The 24,578-nt window shown below is 39.0% G+C and overlaps 1 protein-coding gene across 21 annotated transcripts in view; it reads right to left on the bottom strand.

Moving 5' to 3' along the window:
• LOC118565163 (voltage-dependent P/Q-type calcium channel subunit alpha-1A-like) overlaps positions 1–24,578 on the bottom strand; it is a 91,832-nt gene that overhangs the window by 48,706 nt on the left and 18,548 nt on the right. For 16 of the 21 annotated variants that reach the window (XM_036144867.1, XM_036144872.1, XM_036144868.1 and 13 more), the window contains 14 exons: positions 23,762–23,922; positions 23,344–23,481; positions 22,469–22,670; positions 22,211–22,375; positions 21,999–22,109; positions 21,658–21,741; positions 15,754–15,870; positions 15,602–15,667; positions 15,086–15,183; positions 14,016–14,166; positions 13,788–13,915; positions 13,227–13,323; positions 1,755–1,860; positions 201–308 (listed from right to left, as the gene is read on the bottom strand). In XM_036144867.1, coding sequence (XP_036000760.1) covers positions 201–308; positions 1,755–1,860; positions 13,227–13,323; positions 13,788–13,915; positions 14,016–14,166; positions 15,086–15,183; positions 15,602–15,667; positions 15,754–15,870; positions 21,658–21,741; positions 21,999–22,109; positions 22,211–22,375; positions 22,469–22,670; positions 23,344–23,481; positions 23,762–23,922 — 1,732 coding nt within the window. Of the gene's footprint in view, positions 1–200; positions 309–1,754; positions 1,861–8,573; positions 8,671–13,226; positions 13,324–13,787; positions 13,916–14,015; positions 14,167–15,085; positions 15,184–15,601; positions 15,668–15,753; positions 15,871–21,657; positions 21,742–21,998; positions 22,110–22,210; positions 22,376–22,468; positions 22,671–23,343; positions 23,482–23,761; positions 23,923–24,578 lie in introns of all 21 variants that reach the window. The other 5 variants (XM_036144870.1, XM_036144851.1, XM_036144854.1 and 2 more) reach the window with 1 other exon arrangement.

Below are 24,578 nucleotides of genomic sequence, written 5' to 3'. Positions count from 1 at the left end.
TACTGGATGTATGCTGTTGGATGTATGCATGTGTGTAAGAACTGAAAATAATTTGTGTTTATGTTGAAAAATGTCTGATCAGGAGGTGCGAAGCAGTGAATGACACTGACTGGTATAAGCTGTCCTCTTGGTGAGTCGGTGATTGGACACAGATACAGTACACCACTATGTCCATCGTGAGTTGCTTTCCTGGGACTTACCCTTGTGTGGAGTCACCAGCAGGTCCAGCGTCTTCTGTGATAAATTTGGCCAGATAGCCATCATCTCCTTTCTCAGCTCTGCATCCATCTGGTGCTTATCTGCACCGCCTAGGTTAGCCCACAACCGAGCGTCCACATACACGTTGAATATTTGCATACATAAGCATACGCATCATTAGCACAAATTAAAAACACACATATACACCCAAAGGAAAGAGGATAAAACAGCCTGGCAGAATACCACAATTCTACTAAGGGAAAATGCGTATCAATTCACACATGTACACATTCAACCAAAAACAAAAAGAGTAATTAGTTTGTGTCAAGCAGAGATGTGATCGACAACATTTTTCTGAAAGAGAAGCTGATAGAAATTTCAACACCACAGACGTTATTTAGTTAAATAAAAGCGCATCCTAATAAATGAGCTATCATTAAAAACAAGTTAGTTATTTTAGTAACCCAATTCAAATCTAAAACTCATATATAGACTCATTTGCACAGAGTAGTTGATTTTAAGTTAAGTTTTCTGTTCATTTGGATGTTTATAGCTTGTCAATAGGGCAGTATAAAAGGTGTGTGTGTGTGTGTGTGTGTGTGTTCTTGTACTTACAGCTGAGCGAGGACATTCTTTGCGCATTTCATTAGTAAAGTGAGGACTTTTATGTAAAGTGTGGATGTTGTTTTGGTCCTCACATGTTTTCTGGGCCAGGGGTTAGGTTTAGCACTTATGTATCAGTTAGGTTAGGGTGAGCTTAGGGTTAGTTATATACTGGTACGGGTTAGGGTCAGGGTAAGGCCATAGAAAGGCTTGAAAATGAATGGAATTCAAGGCACGGCCCCTACTTTGTAATTTAAACAACAATGTTTTTGTGTGTGTGTGTGTGTGTGTGTGTGTGTGATCATCACCATGCACCATCAATGTGTCAGTGTGCCAGGAATCAATTTTAGGCCCATCGCTATTGGGCTTATGTAAGCAGATAATTTATTTGTAGGCGGATTATTCCACAATCTTTACACACAACAGAAGGTTCCTCCATTCTGCGGAGGCAACAAGGAACAGCTTTTCTCCTACATCAGAGCTGTTGGAGACATGCCATTGGGAGGTGTTCAAGCCTTCAATTTCAGGAAAAATTATGAACACTCCAACAATCAAAATCATGTGTAACTAATAAATTGGCACAATAACTCCTACAGACTTAATAAAGGATACTAACTAATAAAAAAGTTAATAAGCTGTATAGTTTATAGCTTGATTAAAAAAAAGAGATTTGGGATAACTGCAGCCCTCAGAAGACTAGGAGGAAATCAAGGCCCATCTCAAAAAGGGACAACATTGACAGCTTCTTCTCTGGGCTAAAAAGGAAAAGGGCTGAACTGCTGATCAGCGGTATTCTTCTTTTCAAATGAAGGTAACTTTTGGATTTTATTTTTTTAAATTGACTGCAACTCTGTGTGTAATGAATCTATAGAATATGAGTCTCTCTTTTTGAATTAATTGAGATGCACTTACACAGCTAAGCAGATAGTAGGTGGATAAATCTTAAGTCATACCCTTGGCAATCTTTATGTCCAGTGCTGTCCTGATCAGAGCCATCAGGGTGGAGTTAAAATGCACTGTGTTGTCATCGGCAACCGGCAGATCCATGCGAAGGAGCCTCTGTGGAGAACCAGTCAGGATGAGAGGATGAGAAAGGGAGGTGTCCTCACAAATGTAGGGTGTACCTGAATCTCAAGGACGGGGAAAGGGTCAGGGGCAAGGGACGGGGTTGAGAGAGCTCCATAGACAACAGCCAGTTAAAGTCGGACCCGATTCATCCAAATTTTAGATTGTATTTCATAAAGCAAGAATGTGAGTTTCTAGTCAGTAATCATAATTTGGGTTTTAAATGTCCAGCCGTATAATCAAAGGTTGAAGTTTCACGTTTCAAGCATGCTTTATGCAGTTACGGTAACTTTATGCGAGGTCGTTTGCTCGATGGAACCTAAACAAACTTGTAAAAGTAAGTCCCGGTGTCTCCTGTTTCTCCAGTGATACTCTATCAGACAGCACAACTATCCAATGCTGCTAAGCAACTGTGAGAGCTGCAAAAACCAGAAAGGAAGAACAATCAGAGCCAAAATGGCATCAGACCCAACCTGTGCCCATGTTCCCTATATGTGTGAATGCTTGTGCGCATTTACACATTTCTGTTGTTACACACATATAGAATTATATATATATATATATGTATATGACAGTTAACATACACCAACGTGCCCACCCAACCCCCCCACCCTCATCCAACCCTCTCTGCCCACTAAAACACTCATTTTCACAGACTGCAATTAAGAGATCTTAATTGGAGTCCTTTAGAGACAAAAACCAATTGACTGAAGAGCAATAACAGTATCACTGGTTTAGTTCTGCATTTCTCAGGAGACAGCTATGGCTTAATTTAACCAAGGCACTTGCTATTGAGCTCCCCCTACCTGTAAGGAGGTTCCCTGTCTTCACATATCTATGCTTGGTAAAACAGATGGAAAACCCTGCAGATAGGACGTAACAAGCTAGGCCAGCTCAGGTCGCTTGCCGTACCTATCCTGACCAGCTGGCATCCATCGGATTTACCTACGAACATGAGCGTTGGGCACTCACGATGAAGGGCACGACATGGCGGCGGGCCTGTGTACATGCTCCTGTGTTCCTGAGTGTGTGCAAGTGTCGGAGATGCCCAAAGCCAAGTGATGTGGCAGGCGAAGGGCATCGGCCAACATTCACAGCGCTCAACAGGCAATAGCCTTGATGTGACCCATAGCCATGCGACAGAAAAGTGCAAAGACTTCATGCAAACACGGCACGACACCCCCAGTAAAAAGTCTCACAAAGACAAACACAGCATGCAACGTGCTTTAACTTCACTCTCAATTTCAATAAGCCCCAACTCATCCACCATACCCACTACCCCATAACTTTAATCATAACTTTTACATTACAAGCAGCCGTGCATCCACGCAAAGAGAGTATCCTCAATTCACAGGAATTACCTTTCAGATTAATATATCTATTTTTTTTCAGCCTCTAAAATTTCACATTGATTGATCCTTTGATCAAAGTCAAATTTAAAAAGGTGGTAGCACTTTTATTTATGTCAAGATCTCTCTCAATGCCAAACGGGTGCATTGTCTTAAGTGGGTGTCAGAACTAAGAGGGATCTGAGTTGTGGCATTGCCTGAAAGGAGAAAAAAAACTTAGGGGACATCAAAAAGGGATGAAGAGTATTTTTCTATTTTGTTTTTAATTTTTGTTTTGGACCAACCAGACATTACGGTAGTAGTATTCTAGGATAAGGGGAGAGGGATTATAAAGGGGGATGCATGATAGGGACAGTTAGTAGAGCTAGAGCTAGACTTGGTCAATGTAAGACTGCTCATGAGATGTAGTTACAGATAAAAAGGGAAGGCGAGAATGAGGAGGGAGAGAGAAGGTGTGTGGAAACACTGAAATAATATAAGAATAAAAGGATATCAATAATTTGAGGTTAAAAGAAAGTGTAGGTGTGTGTTTGTGTAGAAAAAGAGCAAGAGAGTGGCTGAAAATTACAAAACACCACAAGAGATAAAGACAAAGACTAAAAACAACACTGACATATGTTAAGAGGTCAGTTCAGGATGTAGCAATAATCAGTTACTACATTTTTCCATTTTGCTAAGGAAGAAGCCTTGTGTCCACAAAGGATTAGATCAAAAACTTCCACTGGCCTTTGCAAAGTAACAGCAGCTTGAACCTTCTCCTTCTTATTCCAGATGTCTTCTGATATCTAAGGACATTTAAATGACCTTTTCTGTACAAATTGATTCACCATAAACTGAAAAAATCTAATATACACAATTGAAGTCAACTTCAGAGACAGGCTAACCACTCTGGAGAGAAAACAGTGGACAGATCACAAAGTAGTAGTACAGTAGAAAAAAGAGTGAGCCTGAATGATCAAAGGGCTGATGAAATGGAAGTTGGACTGTGATTGTTGATAGACAGTTGCAGAAGAAGACAGCAGTTGTGACAGAGAGACAGAGATTTAAGGCAGAAAAAAAAGCAACAAAAATAAAAAGAAGATCCAAGACGTTTGCATAACAGGAAACAGCAGAGCAAATTTTGAAAATAGGTAATGGAAGGAAAGAAAATTAAAGGACTAAATTAACATAAATGATAGAAAAAGAAAGAACAGCAGTGCTGGCATCCAGATGCAATAAGATCTAGAGACACTAAAGAGTGCCGTTTTTGTTCATTCATTATAATGAATAATGGTGAGCACACAAGTATGTGGCTCTTGATAACTGTACATGTACGCTTTAGGAGTCATACAACTGATTTTAATTTTAAGGGAATAGTCAGTAAAATAAAACTAAAAATATTGCAAACTGTGGGTTAATTTAAGCGAGTATTGAATGTCAGATCTTCATCAAGGCAATTCTTAGCAAAGCAAATTAGTTTTCTCCCTGAGGAAGCCTTTCTACTGCTAATTCAACCCTGGCCAAATCTTTAGGTCTCTCCACTAAAGTTTGAGCCCACACCCCCTACCACACTTCTACCATCACATCTCTGCAGTCTCGGAGGTCTGTGGATGCCTCTTCTTCAGTCTTGGATAGTCTGCCAGATGTCTCCTAAATCTTAAACGGTTTTCTCAGTAATGCCTCGTTTTTATTCTGCACGTGTCAGACCGCTAACGCTCCCAGTCGTCTTTAAAGATGACCCTCTATTAACTGAGAGCCCAGAGTCCAACACCTCTTCAATTGTTTGGGTTTCTGTGAGTGGGCCGTACTTTAAGTCTACCAGGCCCAACCTCAACACTACAGACTCAAGGTCTGTGCCTCTTTAAGCTCCACTTTGCTATGCCTTGTCTCCAGGCACCTCAGTTTCAGCCTGTGCCTCATCTCAACGTTTAATGATAAGAAGACTGAGGTCATACTTTTCCTCCCAAGTGGCTCTTGTGACGCTCATGATTTAAATGTTATCTCCTTGTCTTCTTATGTGAGATCCACTGTCACTAGTTTGGGAGTGAAACTAGATGGTGCCATTAAATTTGATGCTCAAATATGAGCAAAAAAATAGCTTTTTTCAACTTAGACAAGTTACCAAAATAAAAAAAAAGAGTTCTTTCGAGACAAGATCTTGAAAGAGTCATTCATGCTTTTATTCCCTCACGTCTAGTGTAATGCTATGTACTACTGAAGCCACCTTCAGCTCGTCCAAAATGCAGCAGCATGTCTTTTAACAAGACCCAACAGATGTGAGCACATCTCACCCTGTCCTAGCTGCTCTTCAATGGCTCCTTCTAAGCTACAGAATTGGTTTTAAAATTCTTGTACCTGTTTTTAAATGCTTAAATGGCCCTGCTCCACACTATCTCTTAGAGACCGTATAGGATGATATGGTTGAATCAAGTCTAAGGTCAGCTGATCAGCTGCTCCTGTACTTTGTGTTTTATTTTTAATAGTTGTTTTATTTTATTTTTATTATTTGTGTTATTGGTATGTACAGCACTTTGGTCAACAATCTGTTGATTTTAAATGTGTTTTATAAATAAATTGGATTGGATCTCAAGCCAAGTCTCTGTGCCTTGTCTAAAGTTTCCTCAACCTCTTCAAGTTTTCAAGTGGCTTCAGCCTCTGCCTTGTCTCAATCCAACTAAGCCTCTCACTTATTTCCTGTCACCTCAGCCTTGTCTCATGCCTGCTTTTTGCCTATCATCTGTTCAAGCCATGATTCCTAAGGCAGACAAGGAGGGTCAACTTTGGCCTCCTATTTCTGCCAAGGGGTTTCGGGATAATCCGCTTCTGTAACTTCTTTTTGACACCAAGAAGGTCGACAAGAACTATCGTCAGAGCATTACTTTTTCTTTTTATGGGGCCTAAGACAACCAGACTCTGCAAGTTCATGTGCTAATCAAAGAACTCAACGTGGACGCATTTCTAGTAGTGACTTTTGTTGTGCTCAAAGATCAGCCTCACAGGCTAAGTTTAGTTGTACTCGACCCCTCTTGGAGCACGACAAAAGTCACCTGTAGACTCGCCTCTATGAACCAGTTCTGTGAATTGTGAACTGCTTTGCTCGTCTGCGTGTCCCATGGGCCATCCTCTAGAGTTTTGGTGGCAACCTCCTCCTATTTTTTTAAGCTCTGTTCCTATTTTGGATCTTTGTTGGCAGTGCTGGCCTCCTGGTTTTTAATTTTTTTTTTGTAAATTTAACTTAATGTCACTTTTTAATGTTTGTTACAACCCTATGACATATATAATTTATTGCTCTCTTCTTAAATCTTAAAAAGGGGCCTAGTCACCTACTATGCCTTTATACATTTCTAGGTAGTAGTAGTAGTAGGTAATTCTGGTTGCATACAAATTATCATACCCTGTTGACTTATTATATTTTATTCCTGTGTTTTACAATTTGTTTTTGCTCTGTTAGTAAACTAAACTCTTTTAACAATTTTTTTTTTACCATAACAAGACCATGTGACCAAAAGTACATTATTGTGCATGCCTGCAATGAGTAAACAAGGAGGAGCAAAGGAGCAGAGTGAGTCAGCAATGTCCAGTGAAGGTGCAAAGAGAAAAAGGTTAAGTAATCCTAACCCTGTATTTTAGGTTGGTCTTCAACCATGCTGAGCTGTCACTTTAGTACGAGGCACTGTAGGACCCTCTACTGGATCTTACAATAGCTGCGTCAGATGTGGCCATCTTGTTTTCTGCTAGTTTTGCGGTACTGCCAGCAGATGGCACAACAATGTTTACATCTGGTGATTGCGCCCGGTGCAAAGTTTTTTTCAGGCTCAAAATTGAATAAGTAAACACTATCAGGACAAACGTTTGCTATATATTGTTTTGTTTATAGATAAATATACATTTTTTTTTTGTTTTCTATTCATAGCCAAAATATGTGACTAGGCTTCGTTAAATCATTAGATTATTAACCATGCTGTGTTGGTGAACCTGGATGGCTGTAATATGGAAACAAGACATGCCTTTATAGAAGAACAGAGAGAAGGATGATGAGGACAAATTAAATACTGAAAAGTTCAACCCTAAACTTTATCCTGGTGGTCATAGCCCCAAGAAGCCGAAAATGCCAAAGTTTTCTTTGGTCTAGTAGAAATAAAAGTTACACCTTGATCAAAAAAGGCCAACACACTGCCAGGGCCAAAACATTTTTTCAATATTGTTTTACTTGAGTAAAATTCTATTTGTATGAATACAAGTGGATGTGGGCATGTGTTTATGCCGACTATTGTGTCATCCGCAGAAATAAGAGGCGCAGAAGACAGAAACCCTTACCGGTCCTTCTGCACCTGCTTTGTAAGCAGTTAGTCAAATTGTGTGAATGTAACCTTGATTTATACATTCTCACTTTCGCTGTTGCTTGGATTATACAACACAGTAGAAATTATTGGATGAAAAAAAGTACTCATCTTTCCAAGTTGTATATTGTGGCTTTTTTTTATGCATACACACACTATAACGTCATGTAACACTGATGGGAATCAACAAGTCAGTGTCCAATTTTCCTTTTCCCACAACAAACAAAAAGAAAATAAATAAAAAAAATTCCATACTAAAAAATTAATAAAACATAATGTGGCTAAATACCATATTTAATTTATAGCTGTTAATTAGAGTACTGAGTTTTTGCAAAGTCTACATGGACTTAAACATGCTAAATTAACATTTTAATAGAAGTTTTGTTTAAGTTCAAAGTTTTCTCTAAGGTTTAATAATTTCCCCATTGAGGGACATGAAAGGAATTGTTATCTACATCACTTTGCTGTTTATTTGGTTTTTGCTACATCTGCATTCAAAGGTTTTTGCTGATTGCGTGTTTTATTTGGTGTGGGTGTATGTGCATGTGAACGTGTCTGTGCAGATTGCAGAAGGACTGGCAAACCCTCCTACATTCCCTTACTTCTGCGGCATGACAGGAGCAAATAAAAGAAAGGACTCGGTACCACTCCACTATCACTTTACTTGACTTCACAACAAAAGCCCATCCCTCCATCCCCGCGGTCGGAGAAAGAGAAGAGAGGACAGCGCTCACCACCACCACCACCACCACAACCACCACCACTGACAAACAATGAAGAGTACACCACTGGGAGGAGGTGAGAGGGATGGGTCAGAGGAAGGGAGATGGTGATAAGCAGGAGAGAGAGGATGAGAGGAACAGCGAGGTTTCAGCTGGTGAAAAAAAGGTTCTCCCCAGCGATGAGGAGGTGTAAGAAGAGAAATGGGAATTGAGGGATAAAGGCGGAAAGAAAGGAATGAGGAAACGTAATAAAAAGGGCATAAAGAGGGTTGAGGTGGCTGAGGAGGGTGGAGGGGTAAGGTGGGGGGCGAGTCTACCTTATAGGCGACCCGGGCGGGACACCTCTTCCCGAGGCCTAGCGGCGGACACATGTGTCTTAGCATCTGATACATGTCTGTGTAACTGATCCGGCCGCTGGGGTGGCCACAAAACACACACACACCCACACAGACGTCACATGGGTACATGCATTCAACACGCGTACATTGGCACACGACAAACAAAATGAAGACAGACGACGTGAAAATGAAAGAAAACAAAACAAAACCAAGGGTAGGGATGGGGAGAATTAAGGGGAGACACACAATAGGTGTGTTGGGGGGCCGGAAACATAAGGAGGAAAACAAAAAAGGAACCGACAAAGGAAAGGAAGGGGGGGGGGGGGACAAATACACAGAGGTTACTGTTTTGGTCACTGTGGAAATGTGGTTGCTGTGGTGAGAGAAAATAGATAGAAAGAAAACGATAGAGAACAAGAGGGTGTTTTATGCGAACTTTACAGCGTGGTATTTTCATAGAAATGTGGAGGGAGGAAAAGGAGGATAGGGAGAAAGATCAGGATTAGGCAGGGAAGGGTTTAAAGAGGAGGTGTCATTTATGTTAGGTTAGTTAGTGTTGTGTTAGTTACCGTTCTATACGAGGTGAAAAGGGAATAAATATTTGTTTTCTTTTGGTCTTTGCCTACTTTTGCCGCTCGAATAGAACTGACAGCGGGGCTTCTTGCAGGCAAAGAAAAGGCCCACTGCAGAAATCGTAATGAGTTACTGTGACAAGTCAATGCAGTCTGTCATTGAGGCTGCATGTCCACCAGGAGTCTCCAAACACAACTGCGCTTTGAGATGTTTAAGAAAGTCATTGAACCCAGATTTACACTTGATTCCATCGATCACATTATCAAAAACGTTCAGATGCATGGACATTTAATATCCCCTTAAAGTTCCCAGTTTTGCAAATGAAAAGATTTCTGTTTTGACCTTAATACAATAGTGCATCTGCCATTCTGACTTATGCAGAAACAGAAAATGTTACTGAAGGCTTTTCAGACTTAAAATACACTGAAATCATACTGCACATGGTATAAAAGAAGCTGATCTAGTTTCAGAAGAACAACAATAGCAAGCTTGTGCTATTTTGCTAGGTAATTATATCGGAGATCAGCTGATTGCTTTTTTAGCAACACTAAAAAAAACAAATGGTGTGATCAAAAATTCTTACCAAAAACATCCATCAGCACAGATGGTTACCAAGAGGTTACTGGTGGACACAAAACCTTGGGAATCCTTTCCCTTAAATCACTCACACACACACACCCTGTTCCTGTTTCTTCTTCTGTCCTTTAACCAGCAACACAAACAGATCAGGTTTGGCCTTGTTATTCTAGTATGCATAAATATATGCTGTTACCGTTGGCAAGTTGAAAGAAATAGGCTGTTGGTGCAATAAGTATGGCAATGTCAACATGACATTGAGCAGCATTCACAAATGTGAAAAGGAAAAAAAAAAGCTCAGTAAGTGTGTTTCCAAAGCCCCAATTGACATTGACTAGGTCCTCTGGGTTGCATGAAAAAAGGGTGTGGACCCCATTTCACAGGACGCACTTTGACTTCAAGAGCTGCCGATCATTTATAGCCTGGACAAAACATCTGTGGTCAGGGTGGTAGCTCATCAGAGCCATGGGTGCTGTGCAGGAGAGCCACATTTTCAAAAAAAAAAAGAAATAAAAATCTTCCTCAGGCATCTTGCACATAGATTTTATGATATGTTGCACTCCCTAAGGAATATGGCTCCCACCTGGGCAAGAGAGTACAACCCAACAAACTATGCAAACAGGTTGATTGGAGCCCAAGGGAAGTTTTCCAGTGGAATATTTATTGGTCACCCAGTTAAAGAGAAGTCCTGTCTTTCTGTTTAGTGATGATGAGGAAAAAACTACTACCCAGCAGTAGCTTATGGGGTTTATAAAGCAATTTTACAATTGCTTTACTGCAACTCATAAAAACAACTTAAGGCTACAGGGCATCTAAGTGGTCAGCTTGGAGTTACAAGTAAACACAAAAAAATGGATTTTGTGTGCATGATTTCTTCTGAATCACTTGGTGTGATATATTTACAAAGAGCACTGGATCAGGTTAAAAGGGGAAGTGAACAGCATGCCATCCTCTCATCCTGCTAAAGATTTTTTTTTTCTTTTTTTGACGGTGAGGCTGAATCTCATGGCGGAAGTGCAGAACCCTCTCAGATGTATATGGTTCTAACTGCTTTTATAGCAATATTAAGTTTTCCTAATTAGTTGAATGAAGTGACATTCGAGCAGGCTTGGAGATCCTGGAGACCATAAGGCTGTGTACATCCTGTGTGAGAGGCCCTAAACAGTAATGTGACGTGTCGAGTGAATTTTATGCTAGCTATGATTTTTAGTAAGATTTTATAGTTTTTCAAAAAATTAATTCCTAAATAGTGGATTGTGGCTCTTTTTGATTTGATTTGAGCTAGCTGCATTAGTTAATAATAATAATTTATTTGATCTCTACAAATGAATTTTTGTATTGCAATAAATATATTTTATTATTGTTTGTAATTTGGAGATTCTAAAGAAACCTTGCAGCTTGTAAAACCTGCAAAAACCTAGAAAAAAAACGTACGTTTTTCACATGATAACTAATGACATACCGAACCATTGTAAATTCATAATAAGTGCCACAGATGTTTTGGCATTTTCTTCCCCTAAAGCAACTAAACAGATGACTTGGTTGTTTAATAGTATATTAAGTGTGACAATTGTGTTGCCTATAAAAGCCTACAGACCTTTGTGGTTAAATGACTTACAGGTACATCTAAAAAAAAATATGGATATCGTTAAAAAGTTACTTATTTTTTCTAACTGATTTCAGAAAGTGAAATTTATATAAATTCAAAACACCTAAAGTGAAATGTTTCAAGCCTTTATTTCTTGTCATTTTAATGATTATGGCTTTCAGATAACAAATTCAGATCAACAAATATCAATTACAAAATTTATATTTAAACAACAGTGTTAATTTCCATGTACTCAATACTTGGTTGGGCCTCCTTTTGCAGAAATTACTGCAACAATACACCGTGTCATGGAAGCAATAAGTCTGCGGCACTGCTGAGATGAAATGTAAACCTGCTTGCTTTGATATTGGCCTTCAGGTCATCTGCATTTTTGGGTCTGGGGTCTCTAATCTCCCTTCTAAGAATTCTCCATAGATTCTTTATGGGATCCAGGTCAGACCAGTTTGCAGCCAATCAAGCACACCATGGTTATTGACCCAGCATTTGGTACCTATAGAAGTGTAAGCAGGTGCTGAGCTTTGAAATGGCACCAACAATCATCACTGACTGTGGAAACTACACATAGGGATTCTTTACCTCTCAACTCTTCCTTTCCGAATGAAATTAAACTTTACTTTCATTCACTTTCAAAGAGGGCTTTGAACCACTGAAGCAGTTATTTTCCTCCTTTAACCCAGCTAAGAAGCTTCTTAAACTCTGGTTTACAGTTATCCCTGTTGCTGGTGCACCTTTTCCTACCAAACATTTTCCTTCCACTCAACTCTCTAAGACTATGCTTGGATACAGAACTCTGTGAACAACCAGATTCTTTATAAGTACCCTTTTGTGGGCTACGGTCCTTGTAGATGGTCTTAATGACTGTTTTCTGGACATCTGTCAAGTCAGTAGTCTTCCCCCATGATTGTTTAGCCTACTGACCCAGACCGAAAGGTTTTGGAGGCTCAAGAAAACTTTGCTGGTATTTTGACTTAATTAGCTGATTAGAGTGTGACAGCAAAAGCTTCCGATTTTTTATTTTTTCACAATATTCAAATTTTCTGAGACACTGAATTTAGGTTTACTTTATCTGTGAGCTGTACTCAGCAACTTTGGTGGCATTAAGGCTTTAAATATTCCACTCACTGCGTAATGAAACTACATAATAAATGAGTTTGACTTTCCAAAATGGTTGGGTGAAAAAAAATATTGGGGGAATGCTCCAAGCACTGTTTTATGAGCTTTTTTTTTTTTTTTTTAGATATACCTGTAAAGCTGTCTATGTTAGCAGCTATGATGATCAAAGGTAAGAGTATCAAGACCAAACCTTTTCTGCGGATGCCTCTACAACAACCCCCTCTCCCTCAACAACACCTCAAATCAAACAGATCAGTGCACATTGCTCAACCATTTTCTGCTCAGGCAAAAATTAGACAGCAAGCAGAAACAAAAGACGCTGACTGGAGTCTAAACTATTTTTAACAAATTAAAAAAAAAATAAACATAAACACAATAGTGTCACTTTTCCCCCAGTGTTCAATCAAAAGACATTAGCAAGTGCAATGTACCACTTCATGCTTCACACACCATTATCAGTGTGTTCGTGATTGTATGCAAGAGAGTGTGTGTGCATTTCTGCATTGTCCCAAACATTCTCATCATCATATCAGAATGCATAAACAACAGACCCCCCTCCCAAAAAAGAAATGACTCAATGGTGAAATGAATTCAAAACAACTGGAAAATGCAAACCCGAACAGAAAAGTCAAACCAATGGAGATAAAAAAAAAAATAAGAAAGAACTTGTCTTAAAAAGTGATAAAGAGCAACATTCATTCCAGTCTCTTAAAGGCGAGCAGGTTGCGTTTAAGTTTGTGCTTTATGGGTTTGGTCCAAACCTTGCAGGCCACCCTATGTGGGCATTTCTTGCCAAGGCCCAGAGGAGGGGAGATAACTCGTAATAAACTGTACATATCCTTATAATGTATGCGCCCGCTGCAAGAAAAATACAAGGAGGGGAGTTAGGTGAGGGAGCATACCAAATTTGGAAAAAAAAAAAAAAAGAAACAGAGCAGACGAGAAAAAAAGAAGAGAAAAAAACTAAATGTAGGAAACAAAAGCGCTCACTGAGAGAAAAAAAAATCCACAAACACATAATAAGGAAAAGACAAAAAGGGGTGGGTAACATCTATGTCATTGGCACACAACTTTATTTTACAATTTAATAAGAAGAAGGTGGAAAAGCTAAAAAGGTCATCGTTTAGCCTGGAAAACATTTTTCTTAGACTGTCTCAGTGCAATGTTTTATCATCCCACATCTGCCATGAGCACATTGCCCCATTTCGGGATGGGAGAAAAAACAACCAGTGGTAAGGAGAGTATACAAATATTTATGCAGTAGACATAAACAGTTGACATGTATGTTTGCAATTGTGTTAGCACGAGTTCTCGCCACTCACCAGGCAGCCGGGTCGTACTCAGCCCATATTCTTACATATTCGTCCAAATGGTGCGGCCCCAGGATAGACGAGTCTCTGGTCAGGTACTCAAAATTGTCCATGATGACAGCCACAAAGAGATTCAGCATCTGGAGGAATGAAAATAAAAATCAAGCAAACCGGGGTGAAAGATTTTTCTGATTTAGGTCACGTAAAAAAATCTCTTCAAGCGCTTGAATCCTTTCTCACCAGGAAGGAGCAGAGGAAAATAAAGGAGACAAAGTAGGTGTAGGCAAAGGTGCTGCCACACTCCTTCCCTGTGTTTCCTGAGTCTGGGTCGCATTTCTTCTCTCCCAGGCACGCTAACATGATGTCATGCCACGCTTCACCTGTAGCACTCCTGCATATATAGAAAGAGTGAGCATTCAGGAAGTTATTAAAGCAATAATCTCTTTTATAATATAGTAGTAATCTACAAGTGCATCTCAATAAATGGAATGTCGAGAAAAAAGTCTATTTATTTCAAAAATTCAATTCAAGAAGTGAAATTCATCTGTAGAGTCATATATTTCTAGTCTTTATTTCTGGTAAACCTGATAGGTAATTACGGCTTACTGCTATTTAAAACCCAAAATGTAGTTCCTCAAAAAATTAGAATATCGCATAAGATCCACAAATAAAAATATATTTTTATACAGAAGTAGTAGCTGCCATAATCATGGGTATTATTGCAGAGTTCACTGACACCCTCAACGCAGAGGCTAAACCACAGAGGTTCCTGCTAAAGAAGCTGGATGTGTTATGATCTGGCCTGTCTTCATCCTGCCATAACCTGTGTTAAATAAGGTTCATGTGTCGTACCTGCGAGCCTGCTTCTCAGCTGCTCTGCAATCAAGCTTATTCCACACACCTGCTTCGTGATTTTCTAAGATCTCCTCAGACAGCCAGACAGTGCCAGATTATTGAAAGATTTTGGTTAGTAGATGTACACCTTTTCCATTCTTGCTTGTTTACCACGTTTTGACCATGACCACGTCTCTACATTTTCCTGCCTTGCCTAGCCTTTTTCGGACACCTACCACAACTTCTGTTTTCTGTAAAGGAACTGTTCAGTGACCTATTGAGATTATTATTATTGAGATGTACTTGCAATATTACATTTGATAAGATTATAGTTGGGGGAAATTCGATGTCTGAAACATATAAACCTGCATTTGAAGGTTTGCATTTCTGAAGACACCACTTCACATTACTCTTTTTTTATATGAAATATCAAGAAAAAGACATGGGAAATAGAAGCTGACACAGTCATATATTACCTGAATAACAGCATTAGGGCCATAATGAAGGTCCTGAAGTTGTTGTGCTCATTGATGGCGCTTTCTTCCTCCTCGTCCAGAGCAATGTTCCCAAACAACTAAACATTAAGAAGAGCATAAACAAGATTATTTATACCAGATTAGCAGACTGGTTCCAGGTTTGCACAATTTGAACTCGTGGGGGAAAAAGTTTGCAACGTCTAGACTATTTTTTTTTATTGTACCAGTTACAGATTAGCAGGTGTTCTTGTGATCATTTTCCTATTAATAATCCAATTACATGCAAGGTCATCTTCGATACAGATGCCCGTACATGAAATTCACATTTGCTCTCATTTGACTCTAGGATCTTTGGTTTAATGGTTGGGGGTGGCGGGGGTTGAGAGTTCAAATCAGTGACTGCAAGGTAATCAGGTCCTTTGACTGTAAAACAAGCCAAAATTATTACTTCTGCACCACCATGTTTGACAGTGGCTGAAAGATGATGGTACTTAACATTCTGTCTGTAGCACTTACCTGCATGCCGATGATGGCGTAGATGAAGAAGAGCATGGCAATGAGCAAACACACATATGGCAGAGCCTGTCAGAGCAGGGACAAAAAAATATTAGTCAGTTTTATCAGTTCTGTTTACTTCCTTTGTCCTTTATTTTTTTCTGCCTAAATACCTTGAAGGACTGGACAAATGTCCAGAGTAAGATCCGAATTGTTTCCCCCTGTCTCAGGAGTTTAATGAGGCGAGCCGCCCTGAAAAGCCTCAGGAAGCTCAAGTTGATGAAATTATCCTGTCGCACAAACATGGCATGTGGTCAGTTTCACGAAGCAACGATACCGTTACAATTATTCTCTATGGTAATGAAAGAACAAAACAAAAAGACAAAGTAAACAGTGGAGGAAAGAGAACACCAAAAGGAAGAAGTCAAAACCAACAAAACGTATCTAATCTCAAACATATCAGTACTGAGATATAAGAGAAAATGACAGACAGAGAGAGGGAACAAAAAACATAAATATGTGGGAAAGAAAAGAAGGTGATTTCTATTTCAAAGAAATTTATGGTCATCATCCAATCTTATACAGCATTTTTTTTACTAATCAAATGCACTGATCGCTGATGCAAGCAGGCTACATACAGACTGGAACACAGAACCTTGCCTGTCAACCCCATGCAAATGCAAACACACACACACACACACACACACACACACACACACACACACACACGCACACGCACACACACACACCGATTGCAATGGTATACTTTTCAAAGCAAAGACCTTGGGTTTGGGTTGCCTGCGGCACCAATAAAATTCTTTATTCACTTTCAAAGACTATCAAAGGCAAATTAAAGAGCGAAACCTTAAAAGATGCACAAAGAAATCTGCTGGTTAACTGAATTGGACAATTATTCGTTTGATCTTTGATTATACAATCCAAATGCAGAGCTGTGTAATGACGCCTGATCTCTAAAACATAGTGTGCCATGGACTCTGGTCCAAATATAAATAATTGAAGCGGTCTCGGGGGGGGGGGGGTCTTTGGCTCCTCACAACCACTATTGAGCATATTTCTTATGCATAAACCTTACACACACAAGTGCACTCTCACAAACACCTGCAGGTGCTTGGATTCAGGTATTTACAGATTCACGCCCCTATCATTAGCTTTAGCAGTCACTTTATACATCGTATTTATACTGTGTATTTTTCAGTGATAGTATCAAGGAGGTGGTTGTTTGTAACGGTAATACTTTATTGGTTGGTTCTGCTGTTCTGTTTATATCTCTCTTTGCAGGTGTAGAAGCAGACTCAGAGGATGTTATCTTGATCTCTCCTTTTCCTCTCCTCTATTTTTGTAACCTTTTCTCCCTTTTAGCATTTTGTCTAATATTTTTCTCTTCCTTTTTTTCTATTCCAACTTCCAGTTTTTGTGCCCATTGAACATGAAATAGTCCCAGAAAAAAAATCAAGCTTTTTGCATATAGATATCAAGCGGAGCACTATGGCGAAAGCAGGAATGCTCCAACAAATCTGTTGCTCCCTCTTTGGCATTACGACAGCTATTCTTAATGCTCCACGGCCAGACAGGAGAAATAAATGAAAAAATAATTGATAATATATCACAATAGGCTCCTGTACAGTTAAAATCAATTAATCAACTGTTTATCTGTAAAACAAAGTGAATCAGTCTTTTTTCTTAAATCTGAAGTTTGCTGCCAGTGTTTAGTTTCAATTGATCTTGTAGAAGTAAATATCATGTGGTAAGGTGCACAATATTTTTCAAGGAGTGAAAAGGAAAACATAAGTGAGCTATGATCTGTCTTGTAAAGGAAATAAAGAAGAAATGTAATTATTTGTTTTTGTCTATAGATATGTCTGTCTAGTATCCTAGAAGATTTTACTTTATTTGTATATCTTCAGTGAACGGAGAGAGAAAAAGCTCTGAAAATAAAATCATTTAGATTTTATTTTATGATAATTAGTGTCTTAACAAACATATTGTCAAGATAGCTCTCTTAAAGACAAATTGTAACCAGCTAAAATTGATGTAAGCAGGTCTGCACTTTATCAAATCGGAGATTGATAATCTGTCACAAATTTTCTGCATTAGTAGAGAAGATCGTTTCCAGAAAAAAAATCTGATCCTGTAGTGGCACAGCGGTAATTGTATGAGATGAGGCCTTGTCAATTAAGACCCTTAAAAATAATAGAATATAAAAACCTACATCCAAAATTTCAGGTCAGGTTTTTGCATGTTGGTGGTTGACAGACAAGGCTGTAAAACCAGCAGGAGGGGGAAGAAGAAGGAGGGGAGGATGGAGGGATTAGCATGCAGCCTCAGAGCAAGCATGACATGGCATGGCAGCATACTTCCTGATAGTTGGCCTACATGCAGACCAGTGAGGGCCAGCGGGGCTGAGCCCATCGAAAACATTAAAACATGCGCTCTTTTAGGTGCACTATATCAAAACTTCTATTTTCCAGAAAATATTCCTTAATGGGCATGGTAAAAAAAAATTTTTATTACAATCCTCTATATTATTATTAATTTATTATAATCAAAACCCTTCACTAAATTTTAATTCCTACTATTTCTTTTACAAATATAAAAAGGGCTTGAGATATTAAATTAAACCACATAAGGCAGCAATGTCTTTGAGAGGAATGTAAGCTTGGTAGATGCATGTATCTATCTGGATGTTTTTTAAGGCTTGTTTCCACTTTGGGAGCTTTTGGGAGAAACCAGGAGGATTTGCTAAGGTCAATAAATCAATAGAGCTCTAACTTTACCACAGAAAATGGCCCTGGTAGGGTGTTAGCACTTTTGATTACCCTGATCCTTTTGAGCCGTCACTGTTATGCTTAAGTCATCATAGTTGAAGCAGCTGTACAGCACAGAGACAGAGAGAGTAAATTCTCCAGTCAAAGTAATATTTTAAGGTTTTAAATCGTTTGTTAGAATGTTATCATGTTACTGGTCGGAGCCACAAATAAAAACAACTGTAATGCCCCAGGAATGTGTGACTCAGTTTTACTTTGCCTCCCATGACGTCTCCCACCTCATGCATGAAGCTATGGCAGAGCTGGAGAGCTCCTTCTGGGACAAACTGCTGCCCTCTAGGTGCCTAAAGGATGGCTAACACTTTAAGTAGCTTTTAGGCTTTAATAACTTTCTGCTCTCAACAAACTCAATAAGATGTTTCAATTCCTGCTGCTGTCTTCACAATTTTTCCCATTTTTTTTTGTAAAGAGCCAATTTTTTTGTGCAAAATTATATATTCACATTTTATACCCTTTCAAAATTAGCCTTTGAAGTTGAACATTTCATTTAATCTACGTACACCATTTTTAATAACGGTACATAGTTTTTCTTTAATTTTTGTAAACCTTGGAAATAGCTCATAATTAGGGCCAACACTTTAGCAAACATTTGACATAAGCTAATAAAGATAATGTCACCTTTATACATTCACAGCATTAGCTATTTTAATTAAGAATGGTACCTAGACTTTGGTATGCCTCGACTTATAACGACTTCATAACCTTCAGACAGTCAGCTTGAATTTTCCTTTGAGCATTTTAGGGTAAAAGAAAACCTTAGATGCTAATTTGATTAATTGTTTTCAATAAAATCTATAGGTCTATGGTTTACATGTATACATCTACATTGCCAACTAACGTCTCCACACTGTGTGAGTATAGTTTAAAGGGACTCATCCAAAAAGCACATGCACTGGGGGTAAGGGTCAACACATAAGAGAGCGAGTGGCTGTGGACAGGAAATTAATCAGGGAACCACATGGCCAATGAGAGTGCAGCAGGAAGCGTTGAAATATAAATTACAAACCAACCAGATCCTACATGTGCGCAGATGTAGACAGATGAATGGTGAGGAAGTTTATTTTTAGTTATTTTTTTGTTAGGTTGAGGTAAATCGTGAGAGGGGTTAAGCATATTTTTCAGAAGAAGAAGGTGGTGGTTGGTTGTGTGTTTTATTGGGCGGGGCCATGGGGGGGCGAAACACACGCCATCACCATCATCATCATCATCATCATCATCATCACAGCACCACCACCACATGTCATGGCGCAGCATGGATGGACAACACGATGAAGGAGTTCATAGTGCATTTTGATTGGATGGATTATATCAGAACAGGAGGGAGTAGAAGAGGCGAAGGGTGCCAACAGAGTAGATAGGTTTAAAGAAAGCATGTAAAGAGATAGAAGAGGAAGACAGGATTATTATAGGCACCGATATAAAGGCACTGAAAGACAAAAGCAGCCAGCAACAGCAGTTGAGCTGTAGTGCACACATTCAGCCTCTCTCGGTTGCCAAGCCCATTGCCAATTACTGCAAACTCAGTTCGTCACAATGGCAGACTTGAGAGAGCAGGGAAAATTGTTTCTTGGGTGAGACTTTGGCACAAAATCCTAACTGTTGGCCTAGAGTGAAAAATGTAGAAGAGGTGCACAACAGAGAGAGGCTGACATGGCACCTAAATACTGTAATTACTGCATCTTACACTTCTCAATATTTAAAGACCCACATAAAAAATAAACAAGCACAAAAAAACAACAACACCCCAACATACAGAGAGACAAACCTGAGTCAGCGTAGACACAATGAAAGTTTTTTTTAAAAAGAGGTTGGAATTCCTGTGGTCAGCAGGTGGATCTCTTTACTTTTAAACTTGGTATTTGAGTAAGACAAGCATTTTTTCCCCCATTCTCACTACATGGTCTTGTATTTATATTGAAAGTATATTTCTTGAAAGCAAATAAATTTAAACTTAATATTTATACTCTGTTACACAGGTATTAAACCTGAGTCGGTTGTAGGGTGCTGATCATTTTACCTGTTCGCCATTTGATACGCTAGCAGTTTTGGTTGTTTTCTACAGAAAAAAAGGGTTAGGTTCCACTTTTCCGGGTCCCAAAAGGACTCACCTGAAAGGGGATTTGGTACAACAAAGCATTGATTTGTTAACCTTGCCTATAAGCTGAATTCTCGCTGAATTCTCGTTGTATTTGTGCGTTCACAAACACTAAAAGAAGGCATCTTGTCCCAATCTTGCCTCAACCTTTGGAGACCAACACAAAACGGGTTGGCCAATCACGCTGCATTATTATGGTTTAAGGCGGGACATACCAGCTGGGATGAAAGCAAAAGGCGATAAACCCACCGCAGAACCAAAATAAACAAGGCAGCGCAGGAGGATACTCGCATAGCTGCTGCTTTCACATCCGTTTCGTCAGAATCCACGATTGTCAAGATCCAAATAAGTACGCCTTGACTAACTTAACTTGCTGTGGGTTATCATGGTGCCTACTGCTAACGACGTTTTCATTTGATACCGTGATTGGCTAAAATTAACTTTTGGTAGGTGAACACTAGGTGTCGCTTCACCCAATTAGCTCGGAAACTTCTGCCGAATGCCCCTCCCTTCCCCGAACGGATTCGATGGGAGCAGACCCAGACTGATAATGTGCAGAACAGAGAGTTCTACACATTATCAGTCTGGCTGGCCAGGTTATCAATTTGTACTTTAACCTTTGATTCAATGCAGTTTCCTATATCCTTCTCATACTCTATTTTAATTTTTTAACTCCATTCAATAATATATCTCAGTAGGCAATAACTTAGCTTTACTTTAGACAGATCAGAGGTCATAAGAGTCAACTGCTCTGAATAAGGATCAGAAACAGAATCAATGCCAATACAACATAATACTCAAACAAAACCATATACAAGTTTTTAACATTTTTTGTAACCATTATTGATCAAAATAGTCAACTAATTTTAAGCAGTATATACAATGCTAATTAAACATGTATGCAATGGATCAGGTACATGGGTGCAAATTGCTTTATTGGCAGAAACTGTTGTCAGTAATTGGCGAAGGGGTGAAATGACCTGGAGCCGGCCTGTGGTGAACCAATGGCAGTTTTAGTCTTCTTATCTTATCCCTTTTGCTTTTTTTTTTTTTTTTGCTTTTTCTTTTAGACATGTTTTAGTTTTGAACTTCACATCCATATATGTGTTATTGGACAATCACACCATAACACTTACCCAAAACTCTGTTACCAATATGTCAGTAATGCTTCCAACGACTGAGACAAAATCAAAAACGTTCCAGGCGTCTCTGAAGTAATTCTGAAAGACAGAAAAGTGGGAAGGTGTCCAACGACATTGCTGGACAATGATCCTGCAGTAATCAGGGAGGTCACAGGATAGCGTGACTGTGGCGCACAAGCTCTGGGTTTTTCAGGGACAGGGAAAACTCGCTCTAGATCTGTCTACTGAAAATATCCCGCTTTATAAATGAATAATGGGATGAAACATTCCAACGCACAGAGCGGGTCGACCTAAATGAGTTTGTATATGTGAGTTGTACCTTCTGTAGGACTTACCAAAGGACCAAAAGCAATGACTTTCAGGATAGATTCCATAAAGAAGAAGGTGGTGAACACCATGTTTAGGTACTTTAGCACATCATCGTAAGTTTGAGATGCACCATGAAACTGTTGACACAAAAAAGAACAGGAGAACAGGAGATGGGGTTTTATCTATAACCCAGGTGCTGCTTAAGGATTAGAACAAATAACTTTTTTTTTCTCCATACCTTCATCATGAGGACAATTGTGTTGAGTGCAATCAGAGCCATGATGCTGTACTCAAAGGGAGGGGACACAACAAAATGCCACATGCGATACTGGAAGCTCAGTTTGTTCTTTGGCATGTGGCGTGTCAGAGGCTTGGCATTAATGGCAAAATCTATACAGGCTCTCTGAAGGGGGATTAAAAAGATGAACATCAGAATAAATCCAGATAGATTACATTTGTCCAAAAACCACATAAAAGTTTCCAGGTCCTTCCTCACTTCGTTCTTTTCTAAGCTGTAGTCCTCCATCATCTTATCCCCTTGCTCCTGAAAGGTGATGATGATGAGAGCCACAAAGATGTTTACAAAGAAGAAAGGGAAGACAACGAAGTACACCACGTAAAAGATGGACATTTCCATCCTGTAACCCGGGCTTGGGCCCTGATCCTCATAAGTGGAGTCCACTGAGTGCTTTAACACCCTACAAGAGGAAGAGACAAAAAGATTTGTTTGAACAAAACAATAACAACATGGTGAGGAACTGGTTAACAATACTATACCATAAGCAAGTATTAAATCCAACACTTGGATTGCATTCTGTTCATGCAATGTGATAATCTCAATATTTGTCTTAATTTTTCCAAACATTTATCTCACATTTTGTTACTTGAGGGTAACATTATCACCAACATTTTGGTTACCATGGACTAGACTTTGTCCCTCAAACACTGAATTATAGCTAAAAACTGTACACAATTTAGCATGAAGTGCTTCAAAAGGCTTATCCAAGTTCTGTGTTTGGGAGGCTTTGTCGAACCTTTCCTGCGGCAGAAGTTAGTTATTTATCAAAATTGATCCAATAATCATTATTAGGTCATACAAATATGGTGATCTGTAGCTTAAATCGTGCATCCTAAAAGGAATAATTACAACATTTTTAGAAAAAGCTATAGCTTTATATGTTTTTAAAACAAGCACTGTGTTAAAATACAAAACAACATTGTGTTTCTCTATTTTTTTATGTAAGACAAAGGAAATATTTACTGCATTGTTTTCTGAACACCAGAAATCCGGAGTTGGATCTCCAGCTTTATCATAAAGACGTTTAACATCATGTTTTGGTTGCATATGGTGAGAGAGTACCATCCACTTACTGTGGCCACCCCTCTCCGGTGGAGACGGTGAAGAGGGTGAGCAAGGCCCAAGCCACGTTGTCGTAGTGAAAATCGTACTTCTTCCATTCCCGCTTCTCGGCTTTTACCTCTTCTTTTTCATAGACTAAATATTCGCCCCTGAAACAGGAGGAAAAAAACAAACAAATTCAACCAAACATATAGATGCTTTTTATAAAATGTTACCCAGAAAATCCCTGTGATCGCCTCTAGGTGGTAGCACATGAAAAGCAAAAAGGTGGTCAAGGAATGCATCATTTTCATAAATCCTGTTAAATATCTACAAAGAAATAAAAACCTACAAATCTGAGATTTATAATTTTCCAGAACATAACCAGTATGCAGTACTTTGGCAAAAAAGGAAGTGCTCCGATACTTTATTTGTTGTTTCCTAACCAACCTGCAGTCTCGTTCAAACTCTTTGGATTCGTCTGTGCAGTAGAAGAAGCGGCCCTTAAACAGTTGCACAGCCACAACAGCGAAGATGAACATGAAGAGCATGTAGACGATTAAGATGTTCAACACATTCTTCAGTGAGTTCACCACACAGTCAAAAACTGCCTGCAAGGTTGAAAAAAGAAGAAAAGTTCAGATTTTATGGTGGTAATAATGAAAAAACTCTTATTCTCCTGTAAATAAATATAGACACAAAATAAGTTTGAGCAATTTGACTGAACTTGCTGTGTCATTTTTTGACTGGTGATGATTATCATATTAATCTGGACAAAGGACTGACTTAGTCAATAGTTATATGGTGTAAGCTGGTGGGAAAACATCTCTAGATTGGGCAGAGCAAATGACTGAAAGGATTCTTGTACAACATAGGCTTGTTACTCTGCTGCTTTTATAGGTACAAAGTGGTTTAGAGACCTTAAAATTTCCTTATCTAGCAAGTCAACAATTTCCCCCCCAAGCAATTTTGTTCTTGTTTTGTCCTCAATGACCATGATCAAACATTAAACCACATTTTGATATTGTCTGAGATATGTATGTGGATCTCCTTTCACCAATAACCTTTTGTCTTTTCACCATATTTTCACCCTTTTAAGGCTAATGTTGATTATAGCAGAAATTACTAGCAAAAATTACCTCATCCTTTTAACATGTAATCTTAAACCGTTATCTGAATTAATATGTTTAACATCCCGAGTTGCTGTGGGCTCAGTATGACGATCAGGGTACAAACAAACCAATAAACCCAATAGTCATTGTCTATT

The sequence above is a fragment of the Fundulus heteroclitus genome, chromosome 13, assembly GCF_011125445.2.
Source record: "Fundulus heteroclitus isolate FHET01 chromosome 13, MU-UCD_Fhet_4.1, whole genome shotgun sequence".
Classification (NCBI taxonomy): Eukaryota; Metazoa; Chordata; class Actinopteri; order Cyprinodontiformes; family Fundulidae; genus Fundulus; species Fundulus heteroclitus.
Note: the sequence above shows the minus strand (reverse complement) of the source record. Positions and strands in the feature narration are given on the sequence as shown.